Below are 26,888 nucleotides of genomic sequence, written 5' to 3'. Positions count from 1 at the left end.
TTCTCTCAAGAAATCACTAAAGTATTTCCCCTGCATTTTTAAAGTAAATTAAAAATAGGAGGCCAGGGCACCTGGTGGCTCAGTGGTCCACAGGCTCTGGGCCTCCAGAGTATTGCACTAGATAAAGCAAAGAGGATAGATACTGGAGCCAGAATCCCTGGGTATATTGTATCCTGCCTGTTCTGACCACAGTTAGGAAACATCAAGGGTTATTAGATGGATGGCTAGGATCAAGGCAATATTTGTATTTTTCTGGGCTCCCTCACCAAAATACCATCTACATACTTTCATAATAGTGAGTTAGATCCCAACCACTAAGTTAGATTCTGAACCTGAAAGTTTATCTATAGCATTTATAAGAGTAGTAGTAAAATACAGGTTCTTATATCCATCAAAAGACAAGTAATATATACTGGGATAAAAAATTATCTGAGTCCTAGGTCTGCCATTAAAAAAATCTTTTGTGGGACACCTGGGTGTCTCAGTGGTTGAGCGTCTGCCTTTGGCTCAGGTCATGATCCAGGGGTCCTAGGATCATCCCACGTCAGGTTCCCTGTGGGGACCCTGCTTCTCCCTTTGCCTGATGTGAGCAGACTGTAGGAGTCCTTCACCACTGTATAACCAGCAACTGGCACACAGCAGGCACTCAAAACAGATTTTTTTTTTCAAAACAGATTGATTGGAAAAATTGATGCAAACGTGCTTTTATGTAGAGAGCTAATTATTGAGGTTTCTTGTTGATGTGAAGAGACAAACAGCACTCTGACCGGAAAGGTAATGCAAGAGGGTTGTTGGGTATAGATTGAAAAGAGGGAAGATCACTATTAATTAAAGGAAGACTGAATTTTGCCCAGATTTGTTTCATGAAGTGCTACAGTGAAACTTTACTGTCTATATAAAATACACATTGAAATAATACAGGAGGATTTCAATAACCAAAATAACTGTACAAAAAATAAACAAATTTACTTTATTAAGTTACCACTTCAGTCCTTTAGACATTGATTTGTTTACAAAAATATCAGTTTGAAATACATTACTGAAAGTGAGTACACACAATAAATAGAAAATTGGGATGTATGGTGCTAGAGACCTATCAACCAACTTATCTTCATCCATTGCCCACTGCTGTAGTCAAAATTTGACATACAATTAGCATTACCGAAAGAGTAGTCAGAGTATCTGGAAGAGGGCTGCAAACTACAAGAGAAGTAAGTAGCTTAAAGCTCTGGACCATTCACCAAAAAAAATATTCACTGTTTATCTAGGAGTTAATGTCACTACACATGGCACTGAATTACCTATTACCCATTAAGAACAATTTAAAAATAAGAAAGTGCCAGGGAACCTTCATTAATAGTATTTTTAAGTCAAAGTTTACTTTAAATATCTGATGATTACTCAAATATCCTAAGCCAAGAGGCAAGTCCTATGACAATAAGTTATAAATAGTCTGAATTTAATAACTTAAAGGTGATACGGTTAATATAATACATACTATGTGAACAACTCAACTAAACTCTTTCAAATGAGGTGATAATTAAAGAGTTTAAATTTAGTTTCAATTTCTGCTAAGAGTGATGTCCATATTCTAGCAATAGGAATGACATCCCATTATTGTAAATATGCTAATATATACATTACTTTGAATTACACTTGATTAAATTCTATATACATGTGGTTCCATATTCCAAGTGCAAATTCTCAACGGTGCAGGTTTATAATCAAAGCTGTGTTTAACAAATGCTTTCTGACTTCTGAAAGCAAATGAAAGCACTTCCTAAAAGTGAATACACTAAAGTTACAAGTAGGTGACCAGTTCTATTTCCTTTTACGTGTGATGAACTTCATGAAGCATTAATTCCCGAGGTATATTTGTTTCTGGACCATACAGCTTACATGCTCTTCTTTCAAAGGCAGCTACCATCTGCTTTACAACTTCATCAAAAAACAGTGTGGCAAGCTGAGAGTGTAGAAGGGAGCGAAATTCGAAAGAAATCTGTAGGAAAATGTTGATTATTTTAGGAAGATCTTTTACTCAATCTCTACTTAGGGTGGTAGTACTCACATTGTGAAATGGCCTGCTTGGCCAGTATCTACCACACAGCTGTAGTACAGGTGTAGCTAGTTGAGATTTTTTAACATTCCTCAGAAGATGGAGATTTACTTTCCACAATGAGCACAACTAGTACTGGCAATAAGCTTAAGTAAACAAGGCCAATGAGTTTCATTTCAAGACATAATCTGCTTTTATTAAGTTAAAGAAAACTGCAAAAAAGCTGAATAAATACCATATGACTCTGGCTTCTTTTTAATGTGCCCCTTTTAGATCTATCCTACCTCGCCTATAAAAGAGGGAACTAATCCTTCTGACAGTTATTCCTATGAGAAGTAGCAGCAGGAAGAGGAGATTGATCCACTAAACAGATGGGGCAAGTGATACAATCTTAAAGTCAACAATGATTTAGAACTTCATTTGTATCTCCTCAAGATAGAAGTCAAGGCAGGTGGTTTGAGAAACAGTATTTTTGGGCCAAATAGCCACTAAATTTTAAAACTGCTTTAATTTTTCATTTTTGGGGGTAATTTTTCATTTAAGTAATTTCAGGTTTATAAAAAAGTTGGAAATATAGTACAAGGATGTCTCTCCTACTCATCACCCAGATTTCCCCTTTTTAATGTCTTATATAACCACAGTGCAATTATTATTATTTTTTTAAAGATTTTGTTTATTTATTCAGAGAGAGAGAGAGAGAGTCACAGGCAGAGGGAGAAGCAGGCTCCACGCAGGGAGCCCGATGTGGGACTCGATCCCGGATCTCCAGGATCACACCCCGGGCTGCAGGTGGCTCTAAACCACTGTGCCACCGGGACTGCCCACACAGTGCAATTATTAAAGCCAGGAAGTTAAGAGAGAGTTAATGCTACTAGATAATAACACTAATATATAATCTACACAGGCCTTGGGCAGCCCGGGTGGCTCAGTGGTTTAGCACTGCCTTTAGTCCAGGGTGTGATCCTGGAGACTCGGGATCAAGTCCCATGTCCGGCTCCCTGCGTGGAGCCTGCTTCTCCCTCTGCCTGTGTCTCTGCCCCTCTCTCTCTCTCTCTCTCTGTGTCTCTCATGAATAAATAAATAAAATCTTAAAAAAAAAAAAAAACTACACAGACCTTAAACAAATTTCCCCAACTGTCCCATTAATGTCCACTAATTTTTTAATGTTTTAATGAAGACAACTCAGGAAAACAAAAACAAAACTCCAGAGCTGACAACAGTAGCACATAGTAATTTAATCAAAATTATGACTATTTCTTGAAATGCAATGCCTGAGTTGCAAATACAGCTACCAACTCATGTCTTATCTGTTCAAAAAAAAGCCTTAAGTGCCGTTAGGTTTTCTAGAGCTAAGGTGATGTGAACAAAAAAACCCTATATTTTAAAAACATATTTTCCAGACCCTAGATTTGAAAAATGTATTTTCCCCCTTTGCACTTTATTTCTGCATCATAAATCAATATGTAGATTTCATTTGGGGTTAATAAACAGTTATTAAGCTCTTACTGAAATCATAATATGTGTCATATAATCTATGGACCTGTAAAAATTAGAAAATAGAGAAGGAATAGCTATTCAAGGTTTTCAAGAAAAAAAAAGATTCATTAGTATTCTTTCTTATAAAGTTGGTGTAGAAAAAGGCATTCAGTATTCAGAAAACTGGGATTTTCTGAAAGCATCTTTCAGTAATCACTATGCACATAATATTAATTACAGCAGCTGGGTTCTAATCAATGGATTATACCTTCTTTACCAGCTTCACCTGATACTTGGAACAAACCAAGGGCTGTATGAGACTTACTGAAAAATCCAAGGTACAAGTTCTTGGGTAGCCAGGAAGACCAGGACTAAAACGCCAAACAGTCTCCAAATGATTGAAAAGCTTCCCATCCGTACAGGATGCCTAGAACAAAATGAAAAAATATAACTGCAGTAAAATACACTTAGACCGTCCAGAAACTACAACTGAGGATGATTTTTTTTTAATTTTTAAAGATTTAATTTTTTTAGAGAGTGAGAGAGCGCGCTTAGGGTGGGGGGCAGTGAGGAGCAAAGGGAGGGTCTCTTAAGCAGATTCTGTGCTGAGTGTAGCTACACAGGGCTTGACCTCATGACCCTGAGATCATGACCTGAGCTGAAAATGAGTTAGCTGCTTAATCAACTGCACTACCTAGATGCTCCAGGGAGGATTGCTTTTGAAAAATATGTTTGTAGGTCAAATCACAGGTGTTAAACATGATCTTATTTTCAGCTTGATACTAGGAAGTGACCTGCAAATATAGGTCATTTTCTTTTGTCCTGGGATCCCCAATATTTTCAGTTCCCCCCTTCACTGCTGTGCTTAGAAATTTCTCCTCCAGCAGCAAAACAGGCAGTGATTTTTCTGGAAGTTTATTTCCAGTCTTGCCACTTGTAAGTAATCCTGAACAAGTTAATTCTCTGTATCATATTACCTTTTATCTATAAAAGGAATATAATACCTATTTTATACCAATCATTATGATATAGCTAAAATATTTATAAGGTATCTGGCACAGATCCCAAGCATGATTCTAGAATTCTCCTTTCCTACCAAAGGTTTTTCTCTCAGTCACATTTAGTCTTTCCTTCAGTCATTATTCTCTATTTCTAAGGGGATTCACGGTTCCAGTTTTCCCGAAAGTCTGGCCCTGACCCATGTCCCTAATCCATTGATTTCTAAGCTGTAATCTCTTCAGTGCTCATGTTTATTTTCTATGTGTATGTACACACTGAAACATGATACTCAGTGATGTTATATGGCAGTGCATCTTGATATTTCTCTTTCAGTATTATTAAAAAGAGGCTGGTTGGGACCCACCAAGAGTTGCCTCCTGCAGCGTGAAAAATGGTGGCCAGATTCACAGTCACTGGCAGATTGTTAGGACTGGTTATGACTTTGAATGAAGTTTAGCTTCTCTACTTACTATTCTAAGACGCTATCTGGGCCTTAATACTAGTAGACAACTGACCTCAAGAGTATCTATCACCTTCCTCAGCAGCAAACCATCTTTTAGAACCTTGTTTCAAAGTCAACACTGCTATCCCCAATTAAGCTTTAAGTTTTCAGCTCTTTTGGCATATTCCAGGGCCAAGAAATCATCAAGCCTCTCTACCCATTCTTCTTTTTCTTGAGAAAGAGAGCAAGAGAGGGAGTGCATTCACGAGCAAGGGGTGGGGGGAGGGAGGGCAGAGAGAGAAGCCAGGTGCCCCTACTCTTTTTCTTTGATAACTTATTTCCCTCAACAGTTTCTGCTATCCCTCCCCTGAGCCTATGCACTACAGATTAGCAAAAAGGACTTGCATCTATCAGTAAACTCTTTTCCCCCAGAGTGTACTTATTCTTCCCTAAACACAAAATGCAGGATTAATTCTGACTGTATCTGGATCTCTCCAGATAGTTTAAACTGAAAGTCAAAGAGCTTAAAATATATTTACAGTTTATTCCTCACTTCTCCTGCAACTAAACTCTTTTGAGTCAATTATCAGATGAAAACAAGGTAGAATCATTATAAAGAAAATCAACTGCATTCATACTAAAAAGCATTTACACAGACATGCTCTAAAAACAAAAAAAAAACACAAAGACATGCTCTATTTTTACACTCATAAAAGAAAATATTTTAATTGTTAAAATAGAAATCAATGAATGTTTTAAAATTTATTTAGACATGATAAAATAAGTCATCAAAATGCTAATGGGGCGCCTGGGTGGCTCAGTTGATTAAGCATCTGCCTTCAGCGCAGGTCATGATCCCAGGTCTGAGGACTGAGTCCCACATTGGGCTCCCTGCTCAGCAGGGAGTCTGCTCTTCTCTCTCTGTTGCTCCCCCTGCTTGTGCTCTATCAAATAAAAAAAAAATCTTTTTTTTTTCAAATGCTAATAGCTAACTTTACTCACATTATGCTAAGTTACTGGAGAAAAGTGAAAATTTTTTTCAAAGGGTTCAGTTTTATATGTAGTTCAATAATGACCGTCTAATTTTTTTTAAAGATTTTATTTATTTCTTTATGAGAGACATAGAGAGAGAGAGAGAGAGAGAGAGAGGCAGAGACACAGGCAGAGGGAGAAGCAGGCTCCATGCAGGGAGCCCGACGTGGGACTTGATCCTGGGTCGCCAGGATCATGCCCCGGGCTGAAGGTGGCGCTAAACCGCTGAGCTACTGGGGCTGCCCTGACCATCTAATTTGTAAAAGCTTCAATAATCTATTACAAAATCTTATTTCAGTTACCCAACTTTAAGGCAATATATTCTTCCCTTCTTCACAATCACGTAAGAAGCTTATAGGAGGGGTGCCTGGGTGACTCAGTCAGCTAAGCATCTGACTTTCTTTTTTTTTTTTTTAATTTATTCATGAGAGACACAGAAAGAGACACATACACACACACACACACACACACACACACACACACACAGGCAGAGGGAGGTGCAGGCTCCATGCAGGGAGCCCAACGTGGGACTCAATCCCGGGTCTCCAGGATCACACCCTGGGCCGAAGACAGCGCTACACTGCTGAGCCACCTGGGCTGCCCAGCATCTGACTCTTGATTTTAGCTCAGTCAAGATCTCAGGGTCATGAGATCAAGCCCCATGTCAGGCTCTGCACTGAGCAGAGAGCCTGCTTGGGATTCTATCTTAAAAAAAACAAAAACAAAAAACAAAAAAACAAAAAACAGCTTATAGGAAATTTTTTATTTTTATTTTTGCTTATAGGAAATTTAACAATGGAGAAATAGCTATTGGGAATGCTCACTGCAATATACTCACTTCTTCTAACTACTTTTTCACAAAATGCGACAGTGCTGTATTCATATCAATAATCTAGCCCAAGGGGCAGCCCTGGTGGCTCAGCGGTTTAGCGCCACCTACAGCCTGGGGTGTGATCCTGGGAGACCCAGGATGGAGTCCCTAGTCGGGCTCCCTGCATGGAGCCTGCTTCTCCCTCTGCCTGTGTCTCTGCCTCTCTCTCTCTCTGTCTGTATGAATAAATAAAATCTTAAAAAAAAAAAAAACCTAGCACAAGGACCCACAGATATATATTTTTTAAAGATTTTACTTATTTATTCATGAGAGCTACAGAGAGAGGGGCAGAGACATGGACAAAGGGAGAAGTGGGCTCCTCACAGGGAGCTCGATGCAGGACTCAATCCTCAGACCTGGGATCATGCCCTAAGCCAAAGGCAGATGCTCAACCATTGAGCCACGCAGGTGTCCTGGACCCACAGATTTTTACTTTTTTTTTTTTTAGATATTGCTAAAGGTTTTATTACTAACAGCAAAGATACTAACCACAATAGGAGGTGTTATGAGGATGACCAATGACTGGTTGTTCTGACTGAACTGACCCAGACCATAAAAACTATGACAGGTAAAATGTTTATACTGTGACTCAGGCAGTAATATTCACTGAACCACTGCCTTTATTAAATCTGCTGAAAACCTTCAAGAGTTTCTGGTCATTACAGATTTATGTGGACTAGAATAACTAACATATCACAAGCATTTTTGGGGCAACTTATAATTTGCAGAAAAAGTCACATGGTTTCTGCTGCTCCCATGGTTATAATGATATGTATTCTATGCCACATGCATGTATTAGGTATTAAAATCTAAAACGTGAACCCAGGGACAACTGAAGGATGAACACACATGTAGGTGTGTGGTTACTCTCAAACATATCTTCAAGGGCAGCCCTGGTGGCTCAGTGGTTTAGCGCCGCCTTCAGCCCAGGGCGTGATCCTGGAGACCTGGGATCGAGTTCCACGTCAGGCTCCCAGCATGGAGCCTGTTTCTCCCTCTGCCTGTGTCTCTGCCTCTCTCATCTCTGATGAATAAATAAATAAAATTTTAAAAAAAACCATATCTTCAATAAATTAGTACATTTAGCGAGGTAGCTTATTTTAATGGAAAAATAGCTTCGGAATCTGACATGTATAGTGTAAATTTGCATAAGGTTCTTAATTTCTCTAAGCCTCATAAAATTGAGATACCAATGATCATTTAATAGATGTTATTATGAGGATTTTTTTTTTAAAGGGAGGGTTTTTTTTTTTTTTTTTTTTTTTATGATAGTCACACACACACACAGAGAGAGAGAGAGGCAGAGACACAGGCAGAGGGAGAAGCAGGCTCCATGCACCGGGAGCCCGACGTGGGATTCGATCCCGGGTCTCCAGGATCGCGCCCTGGGCCAAAGGCAGGCGCCAAACCGCTGCGCCACCCAGGGATCCCTATTATGAGGATTTTTAAAAAATATTTATTCATTTGGGGGAGAGAGAGAGTGTGCACACAGAGGGATAGAGGGAAAGAGAAATTCCAAGCCGACTCCATGCTGAACGCACAGCCTCAAGTAAGACTCAATCCCACGACCCCAAGGATCACAACCTGAGCCAAAAGCAAGAGTCGGATGCTCAACCGACTGCACCACCCAAGTGCCCCAGAAGATTTTTTTTTTCCTGATAGTTTCTCCTTTCTCGTTGGCAGTGCTGAAAGTTGCCAAGATTATGAGGAACATCGCCGGATCTGCAATAACCCAAGAACAAAGCAGTGAGACGCTCATAAGCATAGACTCTCGTGACTCCCATCATTGTAGTACTGGTGCTGAGGATACACAAAGATGTAAAAGAGGTGCTCCCGTTCACTCAAGTAGCTCAACTTTGTCAAGCAGAAATCGATGAAGAAGTAAATTTTCTTATAAAATGGTAAGAGAAAGCATGTACAAAGCCCAGAAGAATCACCAGAGCAGGACTGATTATGTAAGGAAAGGGGGGAAAGAAACACCAGGCAAATTTGAAGGATTACTAGGCAGAGACATAAGCTCACTACAGGGAGAAGAGTGAGGAATATGCAGACACAAGGCTGTGCAGTAAGTGCTGTATAGTACATTCATGGAAACTGAAGATAGAAAGTACTGCCTAAACATTAAGTGTAGTTTTTTTTTGTATGTGTTGGGGAAGGGGTGGGAGTGATAATAAAGCAGAAGACAATCTTGTATGTGTTAAGAAGCAAGGGAAGGTGTGTCTACTTAAATTAAAAAAAAAAAAAAAAAAAAAAAAACAGGGCCAGCAAAGGGAAGAAAAAAAATCAGGAGGAGAAAACTGAAGTTTTCTTTCCCCCCACAAGAGTTCTTTTACTTAGATGCAGCATAACATATGAAGATTTAAGTTATAAGAGATTGAAGTCAGGAAATAGAAAAACATTTTATGAGATATTCACTGGTGTCGGGAAGACAGCCAGTCTTGGCTCTGTAACTTTGGGCAAGTTGTTTAATTCTTCTAAGCCTTAATTTGCTCAACTGTTAAGATGGAGAATGGTAACATTTGAATCTGGAAGGGCTGTTATGAAGATTAAGTGAATTAATTCAAGCAAGCACTACAAAGAACTTGATAAATGTTAGCTACTGGATGAGAGGCAGTTCAGAAGAACTCCAAAACTATGAGAAAAACAGGGGGAAACATTCAGCATGGTAGAGTCCCAGTGGAGCACAGCCTTTTAAGTGGAGTTCAAGTTTGAGAGTAAGACAAGGGTAGACTTTCAGCTTCACTGGATAATAGACTCTCTCTCTGGTATAAGAGTTGCCACCTCCTTCAATGCCTAACAAGGAGCTGACAAAGGCACTTAGCTCTGGCCAATTACTAAGAAATGATATTCTGTGGGCATAAAAGACAACTAAGCTTTAAGTCTTTGGTCACCAAACTCTAGGAATTCAAAAGAACTCTATGGAATTCTGTCTTTTTGTGTGTTTAAACCTGGGTACCTTTTCAATTCAATGGCTCATCTTCTGACAAGGGTCAAGATGATCAATATAATACATGTAACAACACCTGGCATTTGATAGAATCAACATTTGGGAAATACTTAAATACAACAAAACCAAAACTATTACCTTTACCAAATGTGGTTTCACCAAGGTTACTACTGATGTATAGCGCTCCAAAACAGGTGGAAACCCAATTTCTAATCGTGTTTTGCAGTATCCGGCTCTCTTTGATATTACATCTGATTTTTTGCACCAAGGAACAAAATGTTTGTAATCCTCCATTCCTGATACCACATCATACATTTCCTGCATAGAATATCTTTTTAAAAAAATAGAGAGAGAGAAGTGTTAGATGCACCTAGTTATATGGCATATGTATACTTTAAATTGTATACAAACAAAACTTCGTGTGTATGCATGAGCAATAAATCATTTGGCATACATGCTAACCCACACACTGAAACGAAGGACTTCAAAGCAATACGAAAAAATAAAAGGTAGCTAAATATTTGTATTAAGCAGAGGTCATAATCTGGCATACCACAGGTTGACTCTGGCTTACAGATGTGGCTTTTGAAATTTTAATTAGTGGCATTTAAAAATTGAGGGTTTGAAAAAAACAACAACTGGAAGCAACTTAAATATTTATCCGTTGATAGACATTAATAAATGCTTAATAACAAATGATTAATAAATTATGGTATATCCATACTGTGGAACTCTGTACCAGTTATTTCAAAGAATTAGGATCCAATATATACTTTAAAGTTTATTTCTATTTTATTTACTTTTAGTAATCTCAACACCCAACATAGGGCTCAAACTCATGACCCTGTCTGTGATCAAGAGTTGCATGCTCTTCTGACTTAGCCAGGCACCTTACTTATTTATTTATTAAAGATTTTACTTATTTATTCATGAGAAACAGAGAGAGAGAGGCAGAGACACAGGAAGAGAGAGAAGTAGGCTCCCCACGGAGAGGGGAGCCCAATGCGGGACTCAATCCCAGGATCACAACCTGAGCCAAAGGCAGATGCTCAACCATTGAGCCACTCAGGTGCCCCTAAAGTTTATTTTATTTATTTTATTTTTTTAAGGGTTTTATTTATTTATTTGTGAAAGATACACAGAGTGAGAGAGGCAGAGACACAGGCAGAGGGAGAAGCAGGCTCCATGCAGGGAACCTGACATAGGACTTGATCCCAGGACTCCAGGATCATGCCCTGGGCTAAAGGCTGTGCTAAACCGCTGAGCCACCCGGGCTGCCCTAAAGTTTATTTTTTTAAAGATCAAATATACACGTTAGAACAAAGAGATTTATCATCTACTGTTATGTGAAATAAAAACATATTACAAAGCAGACAGGATATGGATGGTTCTAGTACCCATTTAAGAAAAATTATAATACTGTATTTCCCACTTTTAATCATTTGATGTTTATTTTTCCTGAAACATGTTAACAGAATATCTATAATGAAAAACTATTTTTAAAGCCCTAGAAGGACCGAGATTAAAGAATTAACAGTTTTTAATTCAAGAAAAAAGAAGTAGGAGTAAAGATAGTATATTGTTAGGTTTTTATACAAGCATGTAATATTTCTGTAATTAAAAAAAGATACTATTCTAGAACACAAAAAAAGGAAACTATTGGTTCTTTTTTTTTAGTAGTTTTTTTTTAATAAATTTATTTTTTATTGGTGTTCAATTTACCAACATACAGAATAACACCCAGTGCTCATCCCGTCAAGTGCCCCCCTCAGTGCCCGTCACCCATTCACCCGCCCCCCTTTGGTTCTTTTTATAAGCCAGCATAACACCCTACAAACCTGAACAAAGAACAGAAAAAATAAAATCTATAGATCAACATCACCTGTGATTACTGAGGCAACAATTCTAAATATCAGCAAATAAAATCCAGAAATACATATAAAAAAAAAGCCATTAACAATCAAATGTAACTCTTAAAGATGCCTGGATGGCTTAATACTAAGAATTATATTATTACAACCATATTAGCCAAAAGAAGAAAAAAGAAAAACTGTATAATTCCCTCCATAAAAGGTCACATACCAAAATCATTCATTCACATTAGAGTTAGAAATAAGACAAAGATGCTAGTTGTCATTGTTACGTAACATTGTTCTGAAAATATCAGTCGATGTAATTAAATCAGAGCATGAGGGATCCCTGGGTGGGGCAGCAGTTTGGCGCCTGCCTTTGGCCCAGGGCGCGATCCTGGAGACCCGGGATCGAATCCCACGTTGGGCTCCCTGCATGGAGCCTGCTTCTCCCTCTGCCTGTGTCTCTGCCTGTGTCTCTGCCTCTCTCTCTCTCTCTCTCTCTCTGTGTGACTATCATGAATAAATAAATAAAATCTTTAAAAAAAAGTAAATCAGAGCATGAAATATGAGGCATACATGTGGAAAAGAATTAGGTGAAATTATCAATTGGCAGGTCAATCAGTTTAGAAGAGAATTCAGAATTCAGTAAAATAATCCGTCACAGAACTTTAAAAATTAATGTCTTTCTTATACTAATAAGAACCAGATAGAAAACAGTAGCATAGAAATGTAAAATCACTACAAATAAATGCAACAAAAAAACTTCAGAGCCTAAATGGAAAACAAACAGAAACAACAGTCTATGGTTACATGTAAAAGAAGAGTGAATAATGATAGTGTATTAGATAATACGTATTAAAGATACGTATTATTCTTTTTTAAAAATTTTTTTGATACGTATTATTCTTATAAAGACTCAACACTGTTAAAACAATTCATCTCAAAATGATGATATGGTATTTTAGACCACCGCTATGGACAGACCGACATGGCAGGTCTATAATTCTGTCTCCCCTGCTCTTTTTTAAAGACTTATTTATTCATTCATGAGAAATACACAGAGAGGCATAGAGAGAGGGAGAAGCAGGCTCCCTGCAGGACTCAATCCTAGATCCCAGGATCACACCTCTGGTTCAGGCAGTCGTTCAACTGCTGAGCCACCCAGTTGTCCCTCTGTCCCCCCTTTAACAAGTACATGGTCAGCATCAACCAGGCCATGCCCTACAACTACCCCGTACCCCTTCCAGATGACAGGAACATGGTCAAGGTACCCAACCGCCCCCAGAATCCCCCTGGGCCCAAGCTTGGAGTGGCTGAAGAAACTGTGAGCACCTCTAGTGGCAGGGAAGACACCTCCTCCCAGTTGCCAATAAAATGTGAAAAGGGAAAAAAATATATATACTGTAATTTAAACAATCACAATCTAAATTACAAAAGGGAAGCTTTGGAGTAAGAGAAAATGAGTCTTGGGATCCCTGGCTGGCGGAGTGGTTTAGCACCTGCCTTTGGCCCAGGGCGCGATCCTGGAGACCCAGGATCAAATCCCATGTCGGGCTCCCGGTGCATGGAGCCTGCTTCTCCTTCTGCCTATGTCTCTGCCTCTCTCTCTCTCTCTCTCTCTCTGTGACTATCATAAATAAATAAAAATTTAAAAAAAAGAGAAAATGAGTCTTTATGTATATTTAAATTAATCTTTATGATCATGAAATGAGGCCCGCAGCAGAGGAAAGGGAAAAAACCCTACTTCCTAAGTTTTTAGTGACTTTGAAAATAAATACTAAAATAAGTCCCATGAAGTATGAAACCTTGCAGCCTGAAAGCTGGTTGTTCTAGAAGTAGTCTACAGCAACTAAGAAAGCAGCACAGAAAAAAAAAAAAAAAGAAAGAAAGAAAGAGGTACAGCATAGGGGTCAAGGGGATAGACTTTGTAGTCAGAAAGGACTGTGCTCAAATACCAACTCTAAAACATAAAAAGCCACATGACCCTGGGTAGGTTAACAGCTCAGTTTTATTTTCTTCATCCATAACTGAAAAGTATTTCCACAGGGTTCTTTTGAGGATTAAGTGAAATAGTTTTAGCATAGTGCACAGTGCTTAATAAGCATTTAAGGGGATCCCTGGGTGGCGCAGTGGTTTGGCGCCTGCCTTTGGCCCAGGGCGGGATCCTGGAGACCTGGGATCGAATCCCACATCAGGCTCCCGGTGCATGGAGCCTGCTTCTCCCTCTGCCTGTGTCTCTGCCTCTCTCTCTCTCTCTCTGTGACTATCATAAATAAATTTAAAAACCTTAAAAAAATAAAAATAAAAATAAAAAATAGAACAGAAAATATCATCTTATATCATGTGTGGTAAGATATTGTTTCACGAAACTGTTGCTAAAAATGTGTAGTTGGGGATCCCTGGGTGGTGCAGCGGTTTAGTGCCTGCCTTTGGCCCAGGGCGCGATCCTGGAGACCCGGGATCGAATCCCACGTCAGGCTCCCGGTGCATGGAGCCTGCTTCTCCCTCTGCCTGTGTCTCTGCCTCTCTCTCTCTCTCTCTCTGTATGACTATCATAAATAAATTAAAAAAAAAAAAGCCTAAAAAAAAATAAGCATTTAATAAAGGGGTGCCTGTGTGGCTCAGCTGGTTCAACATATGACTTCAGCTCAGCTCATGATCTCAAGGTCCTGGGATGGAGCCCTGCCCTGGGCTCCCCACTCAGCGGAGAGTCTGCTTGTCCCTCTGCTTCTCCCCTGCTCATGCAGGCATGCACCCCCCCCTCAAATAAACAAAATCTTTAAGTAAAGCACTTAATAAAGAGTAGCTAATATTATGTGTTTATGTCAAATACAGGGAAAAAAGATGATGACTGGATAAGATCTATTTGTAATAAAAAAAAAAGAACTTCAGCATAAGAAAGACTAAGGAAGTAACAATAAATAAATATGGTGGGGAAAATAATCTTAGGAATCATGACACTTAATGTGCATTATCTCCATAAGCTTCAGTTTCCTTATCTTTAAAATGGAATAACATTTGGTTATTAGTTGGTGGCTCAGTTGGTTAAGTGTCTGCCTTTGGCTCGGGGCATGGGGCTCTCTGCTCGGTGGGAATCTGCTTCTCCCTCCCTCTGCTCCTCTCCCTGGGTCATGCTCTCTCTCATATAAATAAATATCTTAAAAATAAAATAAAATAAAACAGGATAACAACATCTAGTTTACATGGCTATTGTGAGAATTATTTATTTATTTTTTTTTAAAGATTTATTTATTTATTTATCATAGAGAGAGAGAGAGAGAGAGAGAGACAGAGGCAGAGACACAGGAGGAGGGAGAAGCAGGCTCCATGCTGGGAGCCTGACGTGGGACTCAATCCTGGGACTCCAGGATCACGCCCTGGGCCAAAGGCAGGCGCTAAACCGCTGAGCCACCCAAGGATCCCCTATTGTGAGGATTAATAAAACAGTAAATATAAAACACACAGCAATACCTGTCAAATGACAGATACATAGTAAAAAGAAGATACTAATAGTGATTCAAAAGTAAAGCAGACCAATTCACTATCTTTTTGTTGCCATTTCTTCTTTTCACAGATACCAGCTCTGGCAAAGACATCTATCTATCCAATAATCCAGGCTCACTTTACGTGGTATTGTTGCTGGAGGCTACTATTCCTAGTCCCCTTCTTGCATTTAGTTGGGATTACATGACTATTCTTGCCAATAATCCCTTCCAGACCAATAAGGTTTAGAATCAGGTATATCTTTTTTTTTTTTTTTCAGGTATATCTTTTTAAGCGACTCTGAGGATTAAGGAATTACAAAAGGCACAAATTAGATGGAGCCTAGGTTCCTAAACTGCTACCCATGGATGGGGAATACCCACTTGAACTTTCTTATGCAAAGAAAGAAAGAAATTTTGGGGTTTTACCTGTACAGCTGCTAGCATCAGCTTAACCAATACAGTGACTTAGCCAGTAATAAAGGTAGTTTTAGTGACAAAAGCTGAGTCTGCTCAAAGTTCTTTACTACAGAAAAGTCAGGAGGAAAAACCAACTGAAAAAAATGAAATGCACTTTTACAAGAATTCATGTAATATTTAATGGCTTATTGAGAATTAAGACCCCCTTGTAGAAATTCTCATATGAACAGATGCTGTATTTCTGGTTTATCAGAACTGCTGTCTCCCCATTCTCTTTTGTATATACTCCTAGATCAGGGGCCAAACCTGGCCCATTGCCTGGTTTTGCAAATAAAGTTTTATTAGCACAAACCCACACCCATCCATTTATTACATATTATCTACAGCAATATGTCTTTTGGGCTACAACTTCAATGACAGAGTAGTTGCTACAGAGACAGTATGGTCCACAAAACCTAACAGATTTATTCTCTGGTCCTTTATTTATTTTAAAAACACTGTATGTATTTATTTGAGAGAGAGAGAGAGAGAGAGAGAGAGAGAGAGAGAGAGGAGAGGGGGGGAGAGAGAGAGAGAGAGAGAGAGGAGAGAGAGAGTGTGGGAGAGCACACACAAGCAGGGGGAGCAGCAGGCAGAGGAACATTTAGGCTCCCTCCTGAGCAAGGAGCCTGGCACAGGGCTGGATCCCAGTACCCTGGAATCATGGCCTGAGCCAAAGGCAGACACTCAACTGACTGAGTCTGAGCCACCCAGGTATTCCCATATTTACTATCTGGTCCTTTACAGAAAAAATTTGCCAACCTATTTTCTAGGTGGTAGGAGTCTCTTAGGACATTAGCATGTTATTTATCTATGTATGTCTATACATGAGGGAGCTATATAAACATTGAGCCCAACATACCACTAATGTTGCCTCTATAGAAATAGACTGTACAAAAATGCAAGTCATAATACACAGTTCAATTATTTCCTTTACATGTCAAGGCTTAAATCTATCCTATAAAGTTACCATATAACTATGCTCATTCAACAAATATTTATAAAACAGCAAAAGCTACAGCAAGGCCAATCTAGAAAAACCAAAGCTTATTCTATAAGAAGAAAATCCAGAAAAAAAAAGTCATGATGTTCTACAGAAAATTGTGAACATACGTTTAGCAGAAATCATATACAAACCCTATAATCCTCCTTTCTGAATATTCTTTTCTTTTGTTTATTAATGGTGCAGCGATTTTGAAGAAAGTTCTTGCATATATCTCCTTAGGCAAAATTGGGGTATGTAGTGGAAGAGTTCTGGTCATCAGTATACCACAGGAAGCTAAATATCTAAAAAGACAAAAATTACCTGATTTAAAGCAGCACTGAAAATTAAGAGGAAACACAAATTACAAATGTAAAACACTATCACACTTTTTTTTTTAAAAGTAATTTCTACATTCAATATGGGGCTTGAACTCATGATCCGAAGATAAAGAGTCACATGCTCCACCAACTGAGGCAGCCTGGCACCTCAGTAACTATCACACTTTCAGAGGGCTTCACAACATTAGAATATTCCTGAAAACACATACACACACACACACACACAGTTGTGCACACATGAATGCATAAGCACACAGAAAAAAATAATTTTCTTGAGTACCATAAAGAAAACTAAAAATAGTATCTCAGTTTTAGAAGTTTCTGGCACAAATGGTATCTTTCCCAGAAAGTTGGCTTTCAGTCTACAGTCACATATTACAACATATTCTCCCCGTACATTTGCTAGAATATTGATCACTTTTTTTTTTTTTTTAAGTAAACTCTATACCCAATGTGGGGCTTGAACTCATACCCCTGAGACCAAGAGTCACATGCTCTACTGACTAAGCCAGCCAGGAGCCCCTCATCATCCATCTTCTAACTCATCTCTCCAGACTGTCTTCCCAGCTAGATCCACAGAGGTTTCTTAATTCTTTTTTTTTTTTTTAAAGATTTTATTTATTTATTCATGAGAGACAGAGAGAGGCAGAGACACAGGCAGAGGGAGAAGCAGGCTCCATGCAGGGAGGCCGATGTGGGACTCGATCCTGGGACTCCAGGATCACGTCCTGGGACAAAGGCAGGCACTAAACCGCTGAGCCTCCCAGGGATCCCAGGTTTCTTAATTCTTGATCTACTCTAAGATTTGAGATTGGAGATCTCATGGCCCTGTTGGAACTGTTGCTCTGTTCTCCTTTACCTTCCAAACTCCATTTCAATTGCATATATGTAAAAACACATGTCAAGGAAATTAGAATGTTCCCTGTCTTGGGTACTTCTAAATATAGATGCTCGATACATATTTTTTTTCAAATGAATATCTTTTATTTTCCCTAATGAGATTATTGCATAACTATTTTATACTACTATTCATGTATTAGTTCATATATTGAGCTCTTGTTCTGTGCTAGGCACTAGAGATACAATGGCAAAAATAAAAATTAACTTTGAGGATTACTATGCAGTTGAGGATTAAAAAAAAAGTGCAAAGAAAGAAATGGTGGGAACATGTCATTGAGAGCTCCTTTAGATAGGACAGTCTAGGAAATCCTCTGAGGTTATATTTCATCTGAAACGTAATGGAAAAAGTTAACCATGTAAAGAGAGAAACAGGTATGTATGTACATAAAGTGTGTATGTACACATAGGAGAAGTAGACAGGGGGCATTCCAAGTAGTAGGGGAAAAGCCGGGCAGTAGCCAAAGACTGAAAAAGACTAAGTGTAGCAGCAGTAAAGCAAGCCAGGGGAGTACCATGAAATAATGATAGATGGGTTGGAGCTGGATCACGCTGGGAATTATCAGCTGGGATAAAGTAATTTGGAATTTATCCTTGGGATGCCTGGGTGGCTCAGCGGTTGAGCATCTGCCTTTGGCTCAGGGCATGATCCCAGGTCCGGGGATCATTAAAATAAATTTTTTTATTATTTTATTTTTTAAAGATTCCACTTTTTTATTCATGAGAAATACAGAGAGAGAGAGAGAGAGGGAGAGAGGCAGAGGGAGAAGCAGGCTGCATACAGAGAGCCTCATGCGGGACTCAAACCCGGGACTCCATGATCATGCCCTGAGCCAAAGGCAGGCGATCAACCACTGAGCCACCCAGGTGTCCCAGTAAATTTTTTTTTTTTAAAGGAATTTATCCTCAATGCGAAGCTGTTGAAGAATTCTAAGAGTGCTATTTCATTAAATGAAATCTTCAAATTATTATTTCAAACAGTATTTTTAAAAGATTTTTTTTAAGGAGAGAGTGTGTGTGCTGGAGGGGCAGAAGGAGAGGGAGTGAGAGAATATCTTTTTTTTTTTTTTTGAGTGAGAGAATCCTGAAGCCGACTCCATGCTCAGTGTAGAGCCCAAGGTGGTGCTTGATCCCAGGATCCTGAGAGCAGAACCTGAGCCAAAATTAAGAGTTGGCCACTCAATCAACTGAGCCACCCAGGTGTCTCCAATTTTTTTTTAAGTATTTATTATTACTTTTTAAATGGAGTGGAGGTTGGGAAAGAACCGAGGCACCCAAACCCCCTTTCCATGTACCTCTCCCAGGACACTGACTGCCAACGTCCGGGTATGGGCCTGACATTCTAGCTCCATTCGCTTTCAGGGCTAGTTGATTTGGCAGGTAAATTGTTACACACTCCTTAGTGGACCCAAATTATTTTTAAAACAGGGAATAGATGGTTTGGTGAAAGCTCCTATGTCATCATATATATCATTTGCCTTTTAAAGTAGGACTTACTTATAAGTAAAGGTTCTTTAAGGACATAAACACCCTACAATTTCCCTGAGGAGGAAGAGTCAATCAAATTAAACAAAGAATGGTTGAAGAAATTGGGAATATTCAGCCAGAAGATAGAGATGATACCTGAGGATATGGATCCAAAATGTAAAACAAAAGTCCAATTGGATGGAGAGAAATTTGGGCTCCATAACAACAAGAAAGAGCTTTTGAACAATTAACACTCTTTATAAAAATTAGATGGGCTGAAATAAAAGTCAATGAAAATGGTTAAGCTAAATGCTGCACAACTATTAATTAAAATATAATGGAAACGAATAAAACATATTAACTATATGGATGAACTTATTGGTGCCTTTTAAGACTAGGATTCTTATATACCCAGCTGTAAATAAAATTGCAAAAAAATGAACAATTGAGAAAATACAGTAAAACAGGACAGTTTTGTGAATTCTAGGTTTCCTAGGACATCACAAGTAGTATTTGATTTTATAATGATGGTAACAGCATATATATTTTTAAAGATTTATTTATTCATGAGAGACACAAAGAGAGAGGCAGAGACACAGGCAGAGGGAGAAGCAGGCTCCATGCAGGGAGCCCGACATGGGACTTGATCCCGGGTCTCCAGGGTTAGACCCTGGGTTGAAGGCGGCGAGCCACCGGGGCTGTCCTATGTTCCCATTTTAGATAGATTCATCTCCTAGAGAGATTAAAAGTGTTAGTGTTCCCAAAAATCTTTAAAAATATGATTTATGGGACGCCTGGGTGGCTCCGTGGTTGAGTGTCTGCCTTCAGCTCAGGGCATGATCCCAGGGTCCTGGGATCGAGTTCCGCATCCGGCTCCCTGCATGGAGCCTGTTTCTCCTTCTGCCTAAGTCTCTGCCTCTCTGTGTTTCTCAAGAATAAATAAAATCTTTAAAAAAATACATGATTTATGTGAATCTTATTTTAAAGGCAGAGATAATAAAATAAGCCCATTGTGATTTTTCTTTAGAGTAAACCTACTGAGTTTGCTTTTATTGGTATATAATCATACCAATAAAAATAAATGACAGTGGGATGCCTGGGTCGCTCAGTGGTTGAGTATCTGCCTTTGGCTCAGGGCGTGATCCTGGAGTCCCGGGATTGAGTACTACATCGGGCTCCCTGCATGGAGCCTGCTTCTCCTCCCTCTGCCTATGTCTCTGCCTGCCTCTCTCTGTGTCATGTAAATAAATAAGTAAAATCTTAAAAAAACAACAAAAAACAAAAAAACAAAACAAAAAGAATGACAGTTACTCTGCTAAATGAAGCAGAACAGTGGAAATGAAATAATTACAGTTAATTTAGCTTCTCCCCTTAAAAAAGAAGTCACATAATTTAGGATCTCTGTTGGTTGTATTGATTACAAAAACTAAATCTGGTATACAAAATACCTAATCACATTTCCCTTTTAAGACATTCTTTAGATGACTTTGTTGTAACATTTTTACCTATTGCCCCCACTTTTTGCATAGATACCTTGTTACCTGTTATTGGAAGCAACTATGTGACAGCAATTAAGCACACTTAATTTTCTGATAAATCAGCATTAGAAAAGGCAGCATCTCTGAAATAAACCTTTATTTTAAAAAAATAAGGCTGTTGCCTCTGAAGAGGTGAACTGGTGGTCTAGGAAGCCTACTTTTCACTGTACACAGTTTTGAATTTTGTACCAAGTTTATATAGTGCCATCGCTCCAAGTACTCCCCTTCTCCCTGCCCCAAAAAGCCCCACAAAAAAAACCTTACACAATCTGATTACAATCATAAAGGAAACACCTGTGTTTAGAGCAAGCTAATAGTTTTCCCAATGAATTTCAATACTATGGTTATAAGTCCTGGATAGTACATCTATTTTCACACATTATCAAGAGTAATTTCTTCCATTGCAGTGAGGAGCCATACAGTCATGTGTATCATTAAACCATTAAATTAAAACTGAATCAGATGAAGGACAGCTTTTTGTCACTAACCTTCCAATACTACATCCCAAACACTCCACTAGAATAAAGGCCAGAACCTATGTTAATACATTTCCGCCTAAAAATGAGCTCATAAACTCCCTCTCTCTTCATTATTACAAACAGTAAATGTGTGTCTTGGAATTTAAGCCTTAATTTGATCTTTTTAAATTTTTTCTTAACTTGATCATTAAAACAACCAATTTTTTTTCCCTAAAAGTAACCGTTTTATTTGCCAGCCAGCATTTTTACAAGAGTAACACAAGCAGATCCAAAGCCTGATAGGCTATATGCTGCTTAGAATTATTTTTTCAGGTTTCTTTTCCTTTCTTTTTCTTTTTTCTTTCTTTCTTTCTCTCCTTTCTTTCTTCTCTTCTTCCTTCTTTTTTTTAAATCTCAGGCTGTTTCCTATAAGCAGGACCAAACGATATGAGACACTATTTTATTTCAATCTCAACCAACATTTGTCTAAAAGCACCTAGAGTTGGCTGGGGTTTGGTGCTTGAGAAATTCCTCACTAAATCTAAATTCCTGGAGTTCCAACGTTGGTGGTTTCTTCCCTTCCTCTCGTACTGTTTACAACCGAGGACATTTTAAACACTATATAATTTTCGGGCATAATTCATTACAAAGTCATTACTAAGAAGAAAAAAAAAAGAAAACTAATAGGTGGAAAAAAAAAAAAAGTATGGAATCATTCCTATCTCCGCCTCCGCCCAGCAGAAGGGAACCAACCGGGAAAACCGAGGGCTGGTTCAAGGTTACAGCGGCTCTAAGTTACAGTCGGGGGACGGGGACGGGGGTGGGGGTGGGGCGGGGGGCCCGGCGCCGCGGCCTCGCCCACGTTAGTCTCGCGCGAGCTCCGGGCGCAGTCCCAGGCCCCCGCCGGAAGCAGGTCGGGCCGCCGGGCGCGGAGGAAGCTCGGGGGGCTGCGCGCCGCCCACAGACGACCCCGCCCGGCAGCGGGCCGTAGGGGAGCCCGGAAGAGCCCCGATTCCCCGTCGCCGAGCTGCTCTATCAGCCGCTGCTGCGGCGGCTGAGGTGGCTCGGCCCAGGACGCCCTACCTGTCGCCGCGGCCCCCCCACGCCCATCGCCGGGGACCTTCTCCCTTCAGAGACGCGGAACGGCATCGGGCCGGGCCGCTCCGCCCCTAAGTCCGCGGTCCCACCGGTCGCCGCACCCCCCGTTATTACCTGACGTGCCGCGCAGGCCCCTGCACCGGAGCCGGGGTTCCAGCCGCTGCCGCTGACATCGGGCGGCATCCCGAAACTAGCTTTCTTAGCGCCCTCTGACCGCACCGAGCTGCCATGATCGTTTCGCCGAAGCCGGCGGCCGCCTCCGGGACCAGGCGGACCGCGCCGCCCTCCCCGCCGACCGGCTCCGGCGCCTTCCAGCCAATCGGCGGGTCTCTTGGGCCTCCAGACACGCCCCCTCCTCCCACCCCGAAAGCGCGGAGCTGACGTCAGCCCCCACTGACGTCAGGCCCTCCGTAGACGCTCGCGTCACCCCGCCGGCCAATCAGAGGGCGCGCGGGGCCGCCCGGACCCACCCCTCTCCGCCGGACGCCGCGCGCCCCGGGGCGCCGACTTGGGACTCGCGGTGACGGCCTGCCCCGCCCCCCGCGCCTGGGGCTCCTCCCCTGAGTCGCCGCGGCCGCGGTCCTCCTGGCTGCGGGCGGTCGCGAGGCGGGGCGCGTGAGCTCAACCTGGGTGTGACTTGCGTAACTGTCCAGACCGGTGAGTGCCGTCGCTCCTGGCCGCGAGGTCTGGCGTCGGAGTCTGGCTGCTTAATGACTGACACGGTGCCGGCCGTGCTTACGCCAGGAGGTGGTTGCGAGGACAAGGCCCTGACCTTAGGGACCAGACTCACTTCTGTTGGCCCTGCTCTCTGTGGCCAGCGTTCTAATGGGTGTTCGTGCATAGTGTGGGTTTCCCGTAGTCCGGACAAGCCAGACAACTTTGCTTTAATTTACCCCGTTTCAGGAATCAGGGCATCAGATCCTGACATTGTTTTCTCCTCCGTTTGTTCCCAGGTCCTCGTTTAACTTTGTGCCTTTCCTGTAAGCTGGATAGCAGTACTACTTACTGAATGCGGCTTTAAGGGAATAAATGAGATGGTTCATTAAATATAGCCGACAAATATTGGGCACTTGTCATAGGAAAAAAAAAGATAAATCAGGTGGAGAGGGGTAAGGTAGGGTGCTATTCTGTACAGGATGGTCTTTTGGTCTCGCGGGCCTCTGAGGAGGGTACTGAACAAAGGCCTAAAGGAAGTGAGGAACCATGTGAGTATTTGGGAGGAAAGCAACTTCAGGTGGAATACCAAGTGCAAAGGCCCCAAACAGAAAGCATCTTCCCCTGTTTTATGAAGAGTGAGGTCCTTAAATCACAGTGAGTGAGGAGGAGAATGCTGGGAAATGAGGTTAGAGGTAGTGGGAGGCCATGGTACCAACTTTGGATTTTATTCTAAGTATGAAGGGAACTCCTGCAAGTTCAGAGGTCAGAATAGTGACTTGATCTAATTTACGTTCACACATATTGCAGCTGCTGTGTGTATGTATGATTATTTGGGGGTGGTGGTGACATAAATAATGACATAGGGCCTTAATATTTTTTATTATTTTCTACTCTTTGTTCATTGCAGTCATGCTTTATGGAGTTGAAATCACCAGCTACAAACTTTGTCACTTAGCAGTACAGTACAGAATATGTTCATTGAGGTGGTTCTGTAGCTGCACCATTTAATTCTATATTAAATTACCTTCAGCTATAGACTCCGTGCACTTCCTGACTTAAATTATTTCCAGTAACGTCTTCCTTAAAACACATTTTTGTTATATCACTCTCTGATCAAAAACCAGTTGTTACCTGATGTCTCGAAAATATAAGCATTACACTACCACCTCTTACTAAGTTCTATTCTGAACTATTGGTATTGTTAACTAGGCCTGTTCAACATAATTTTTCAGTACAATAATATATGATGTGCTTATATACTAACATAAGGCCTTCATTTATTAAATATGCCAAATATTTTCGCATTCAACTCTTCCCAGACATATGAAAATACTTACTGAATTAGGTCATCTAATTGAATATAATTTCCCAATAAAAAAATTTAAGGCAGATAAAAAAAAATCTTTTTTTTAAATTTTTTTAATTTTTATTTATGATAGTCACACGGAGAGAGAGAGAGAGAGGCAGAAACACAGGCAGAGGGAGAAGCAGGCTCCATGCACCAGGAGCCCGACATGGGACTCAATCCCGGGTCTCCAGGATCACGCCCTGGGCCAAAGGCAGGCGCTAAACCACTGCACCACCCAGGGATCCCCCCCAAAAATCTTTGTAATAGATGACAGTACATGGTACTCATTTGACTTCTCAGCAAAGGAAATAAAGTTATAAGCTTAAAGGTGATAATATACTCTGGTTCAGTTTCGGTAGGTGACAGTGCTTCGATAAATTGGGGGTTAAAAGGTCTATCAACATAAAAATATTGGTAGTAAATAAAAAAATCATAAGATATCTGTGAGAAGCAGTCTCTTGGAGGCCAAACCAACTGTGCTATTAAAAATACATTTGACGGGATCCCTGGGTGGCGCAGCGGTTTGGCGCCTGCCTTTGGCCCAGGGCGTGATCCTGGAGACCCGGGATCGAATCCCACGTCGGGCTCCCGGTGCATGGAGCCTGCTTCTCCCTCTGCCTGTGTCTCTGCCTCTCTCTCTCACTGTGTGCCTATCGTAAATAAATAAAAAAAAATTCAAAAAAAAAAAAAAATACATTTGACATAATACCACGTATTAAACATTCTTGCAAAATAATTGAATCTGAATCTGCTCAAGCTTTTAGATAAGCCAGTTTATACAGGGGATAGAAGAACAAGTTAAATGACACCAAGGAGATGCAACCTGCCAAATTATATGGGAAATTTTATAGGACAAATCACCCAATTTCTTCAACAAATGTAAAAAACAGAAGGAGGAAGGATGGGGCGCCTGGAAGGCTCAGTCAGTTGGGTGTCTACTTCTTGATTTTGGCTTGGATCATGGTCATGGGATCAAGCTCTGCATTGGGCTACAGGCTGAGCATGGAGCCTGCTTGGGATTCTCTCTCCAGAGAGAATTTGCTCTACCTCACCCCCTCCTCCTTGCTGATGCTCTCTCTCTCCCTTTCAAAAAAAAAAAAAAAAAAAAGGAAGAAAAAGAAGGCAGGGGACTGTGGTAGATTTTTTTTTTTTAAGAGGGAGGAGGGGTAGAGGGAAAGAGAATCTTAAGAAGACTCCCTGCCCAGTGCAGAGCCCCATGCAGGCTCACAACCCTGAGATCATGAGGTGAGCAGAAATCAAGAGTCTCAGAGGCTTATCAGACCAAGCTACCCAAGGGCCCCTATTTTTTTCCCTTTCAGTATTATTGATACACAATGTTATGTTAGTTTCAGCTGTACAGCACAGTGATTGGATAAATTTATACATTATGCTATGTTCAAGGTAAGTGTAGCTACCATCCATACTGATTAGATTTAAGAGATTTAAGAGATTTTTGGGATTTTGTTTTGAACAAACTAAATATAAAATGACATATACAAGACTACAAAATTCAAGTGAAATCTCTACTTCAGTAAAGATTCATACTGAAGCTGTTACAACTGAATAATTACGTTTGTGATATGCTTTAAAATAATCCAGTTGAGGGGATCCCTGGGTGGCTCAGTGGTTTGGCACCTGCCTTTGGCCCAGGGTGTGATCCTGGAGTCCCGGGATCATGTCCCACATCGGGCTCCCTGCATGGAGCCTGCTTCTCCCTCCTCCTGTGTCTCTGCCTCTCTCTCTATAGATCTATCATGAATAAATAAATCTTAAAAAAAAAAATCCAATCGAGGGTGAAGAAATAGAGTGGATAAAACAAAGTTGGTCATTTGTTGATAAGTACTGATTGGGATGATAGGTAAATGAGTTTATAATATTTAATGTTCATGAATATCTGAAATTTTCCATAATAAAATTATATATGTGTGCATATGTATATATGCAATCCAGACATATTTAATTTATACTTTTCATGTAATCTTTCCAAATGAAATCCTCCTTATTGACTTCCACTTAGAATCTCACTTTGACCTTTTGCTCATTTCAGACTATAGACTGAACAGAACTAGAAAGGCTTCAGGTAAATAGAGATGGCTATGACATTGTGCTACTATTCATAATCAATCCTCCAGTCAAAATGAATATTGGATGAATTTTAACCACAGAGAAAAACCTTTGCCTAAACATTACTTATATTTTTTTTACTGAAATAAAGCAGATTTTAAAAATTAATCTCATTACTGGTACTCTTTTAAAAAGATTATTTATTTATTTATTCATTCATTCATTCATTCATACATTCAGGAGAGACACAGAGAGAGAGGCAGAGACATAGGCAGAGGGAGAAGCAGGGTCCCCACAGGGAACCCGATGTGGGGGCTTGATCTCGGATCCCAGGATCACGCCCTGAACCAAAGGCAGACACTCAACCGCTCAGCCACCCAGGCATCCCTTACTGGTACCTTTTTGATCAGTAAAATAATAT

The 26,888-nt window shown here is 40.4% G+C and overlaps 2 protein-coding genes across 3 annotated transcripts in view; one reads left to right on the top strand and one right to left on the bottom strand.

The window, feature by feature from the left end:
• Positions 1 to 947: 947 nt before the first annotated feature.
• Positions 948 to 22,688, bottom strand: COQ10B (coenzyme Q10B). The gene is made up of 5 exons (XM_055345048.1): positions 22,513 to 22,688; positions 16,755 to 16,904; positions 9,962 to 10,154; positions 3,858 to 3,959; positions 948 to 1,999 (listed from the first exon to the last, which is right to left on the bottom strand). Exons 1-5 carry the CDS (start codon positions 22,626 to 22,628, stop codon positions 1,832 to 1,834), a joined length of 729 nt encoding a protein of 242 aa, XP_055201023.1. The 5' UTR covers positions 22,629 to 22,688; the 3' UTR covers positions 948 to 1,831.
• Positions 22,689 to 22,933: 245 nt separating this feature from the next.
• Positions 22,934 to 26,888, top strand: part of SF3B1 (splicing factor 3b subunit 1) — a 60,872-nt gene continuing 56,917 nt past the window's right edge. For both annotated transcript variants that reach the window (XM_055345044.1, XM_055345043.1), the window contains exon 1: positions 22,934 to 23,055. The gene's annotated coding sequence lies outside the window, so the exon portion shown is untranslated. The remainder of the gene's footprint in view (positions 23,056 to 26,888) is intronic.

Source organism: Nyctereutes procyonoides, unplaced genomic scaffold (genome assembly GCF_905146905.1).
Source record: "Nyctereutes procyonoides isolate TBG_1078 unplaced genomic scaffold, NYPRO_anot_genome, whole genome shotgun sequence".
NCBI lineage: Eukaryota > Metazoa > Chordata > Mammalia > Carnivora > Canidae > Nyctereutes > Nyctereutes procyonoides.
Note: the sequence above shows the minus strand (reverse complement) of the source record. Positions and strands in the feature narration are given on the sequence as shown.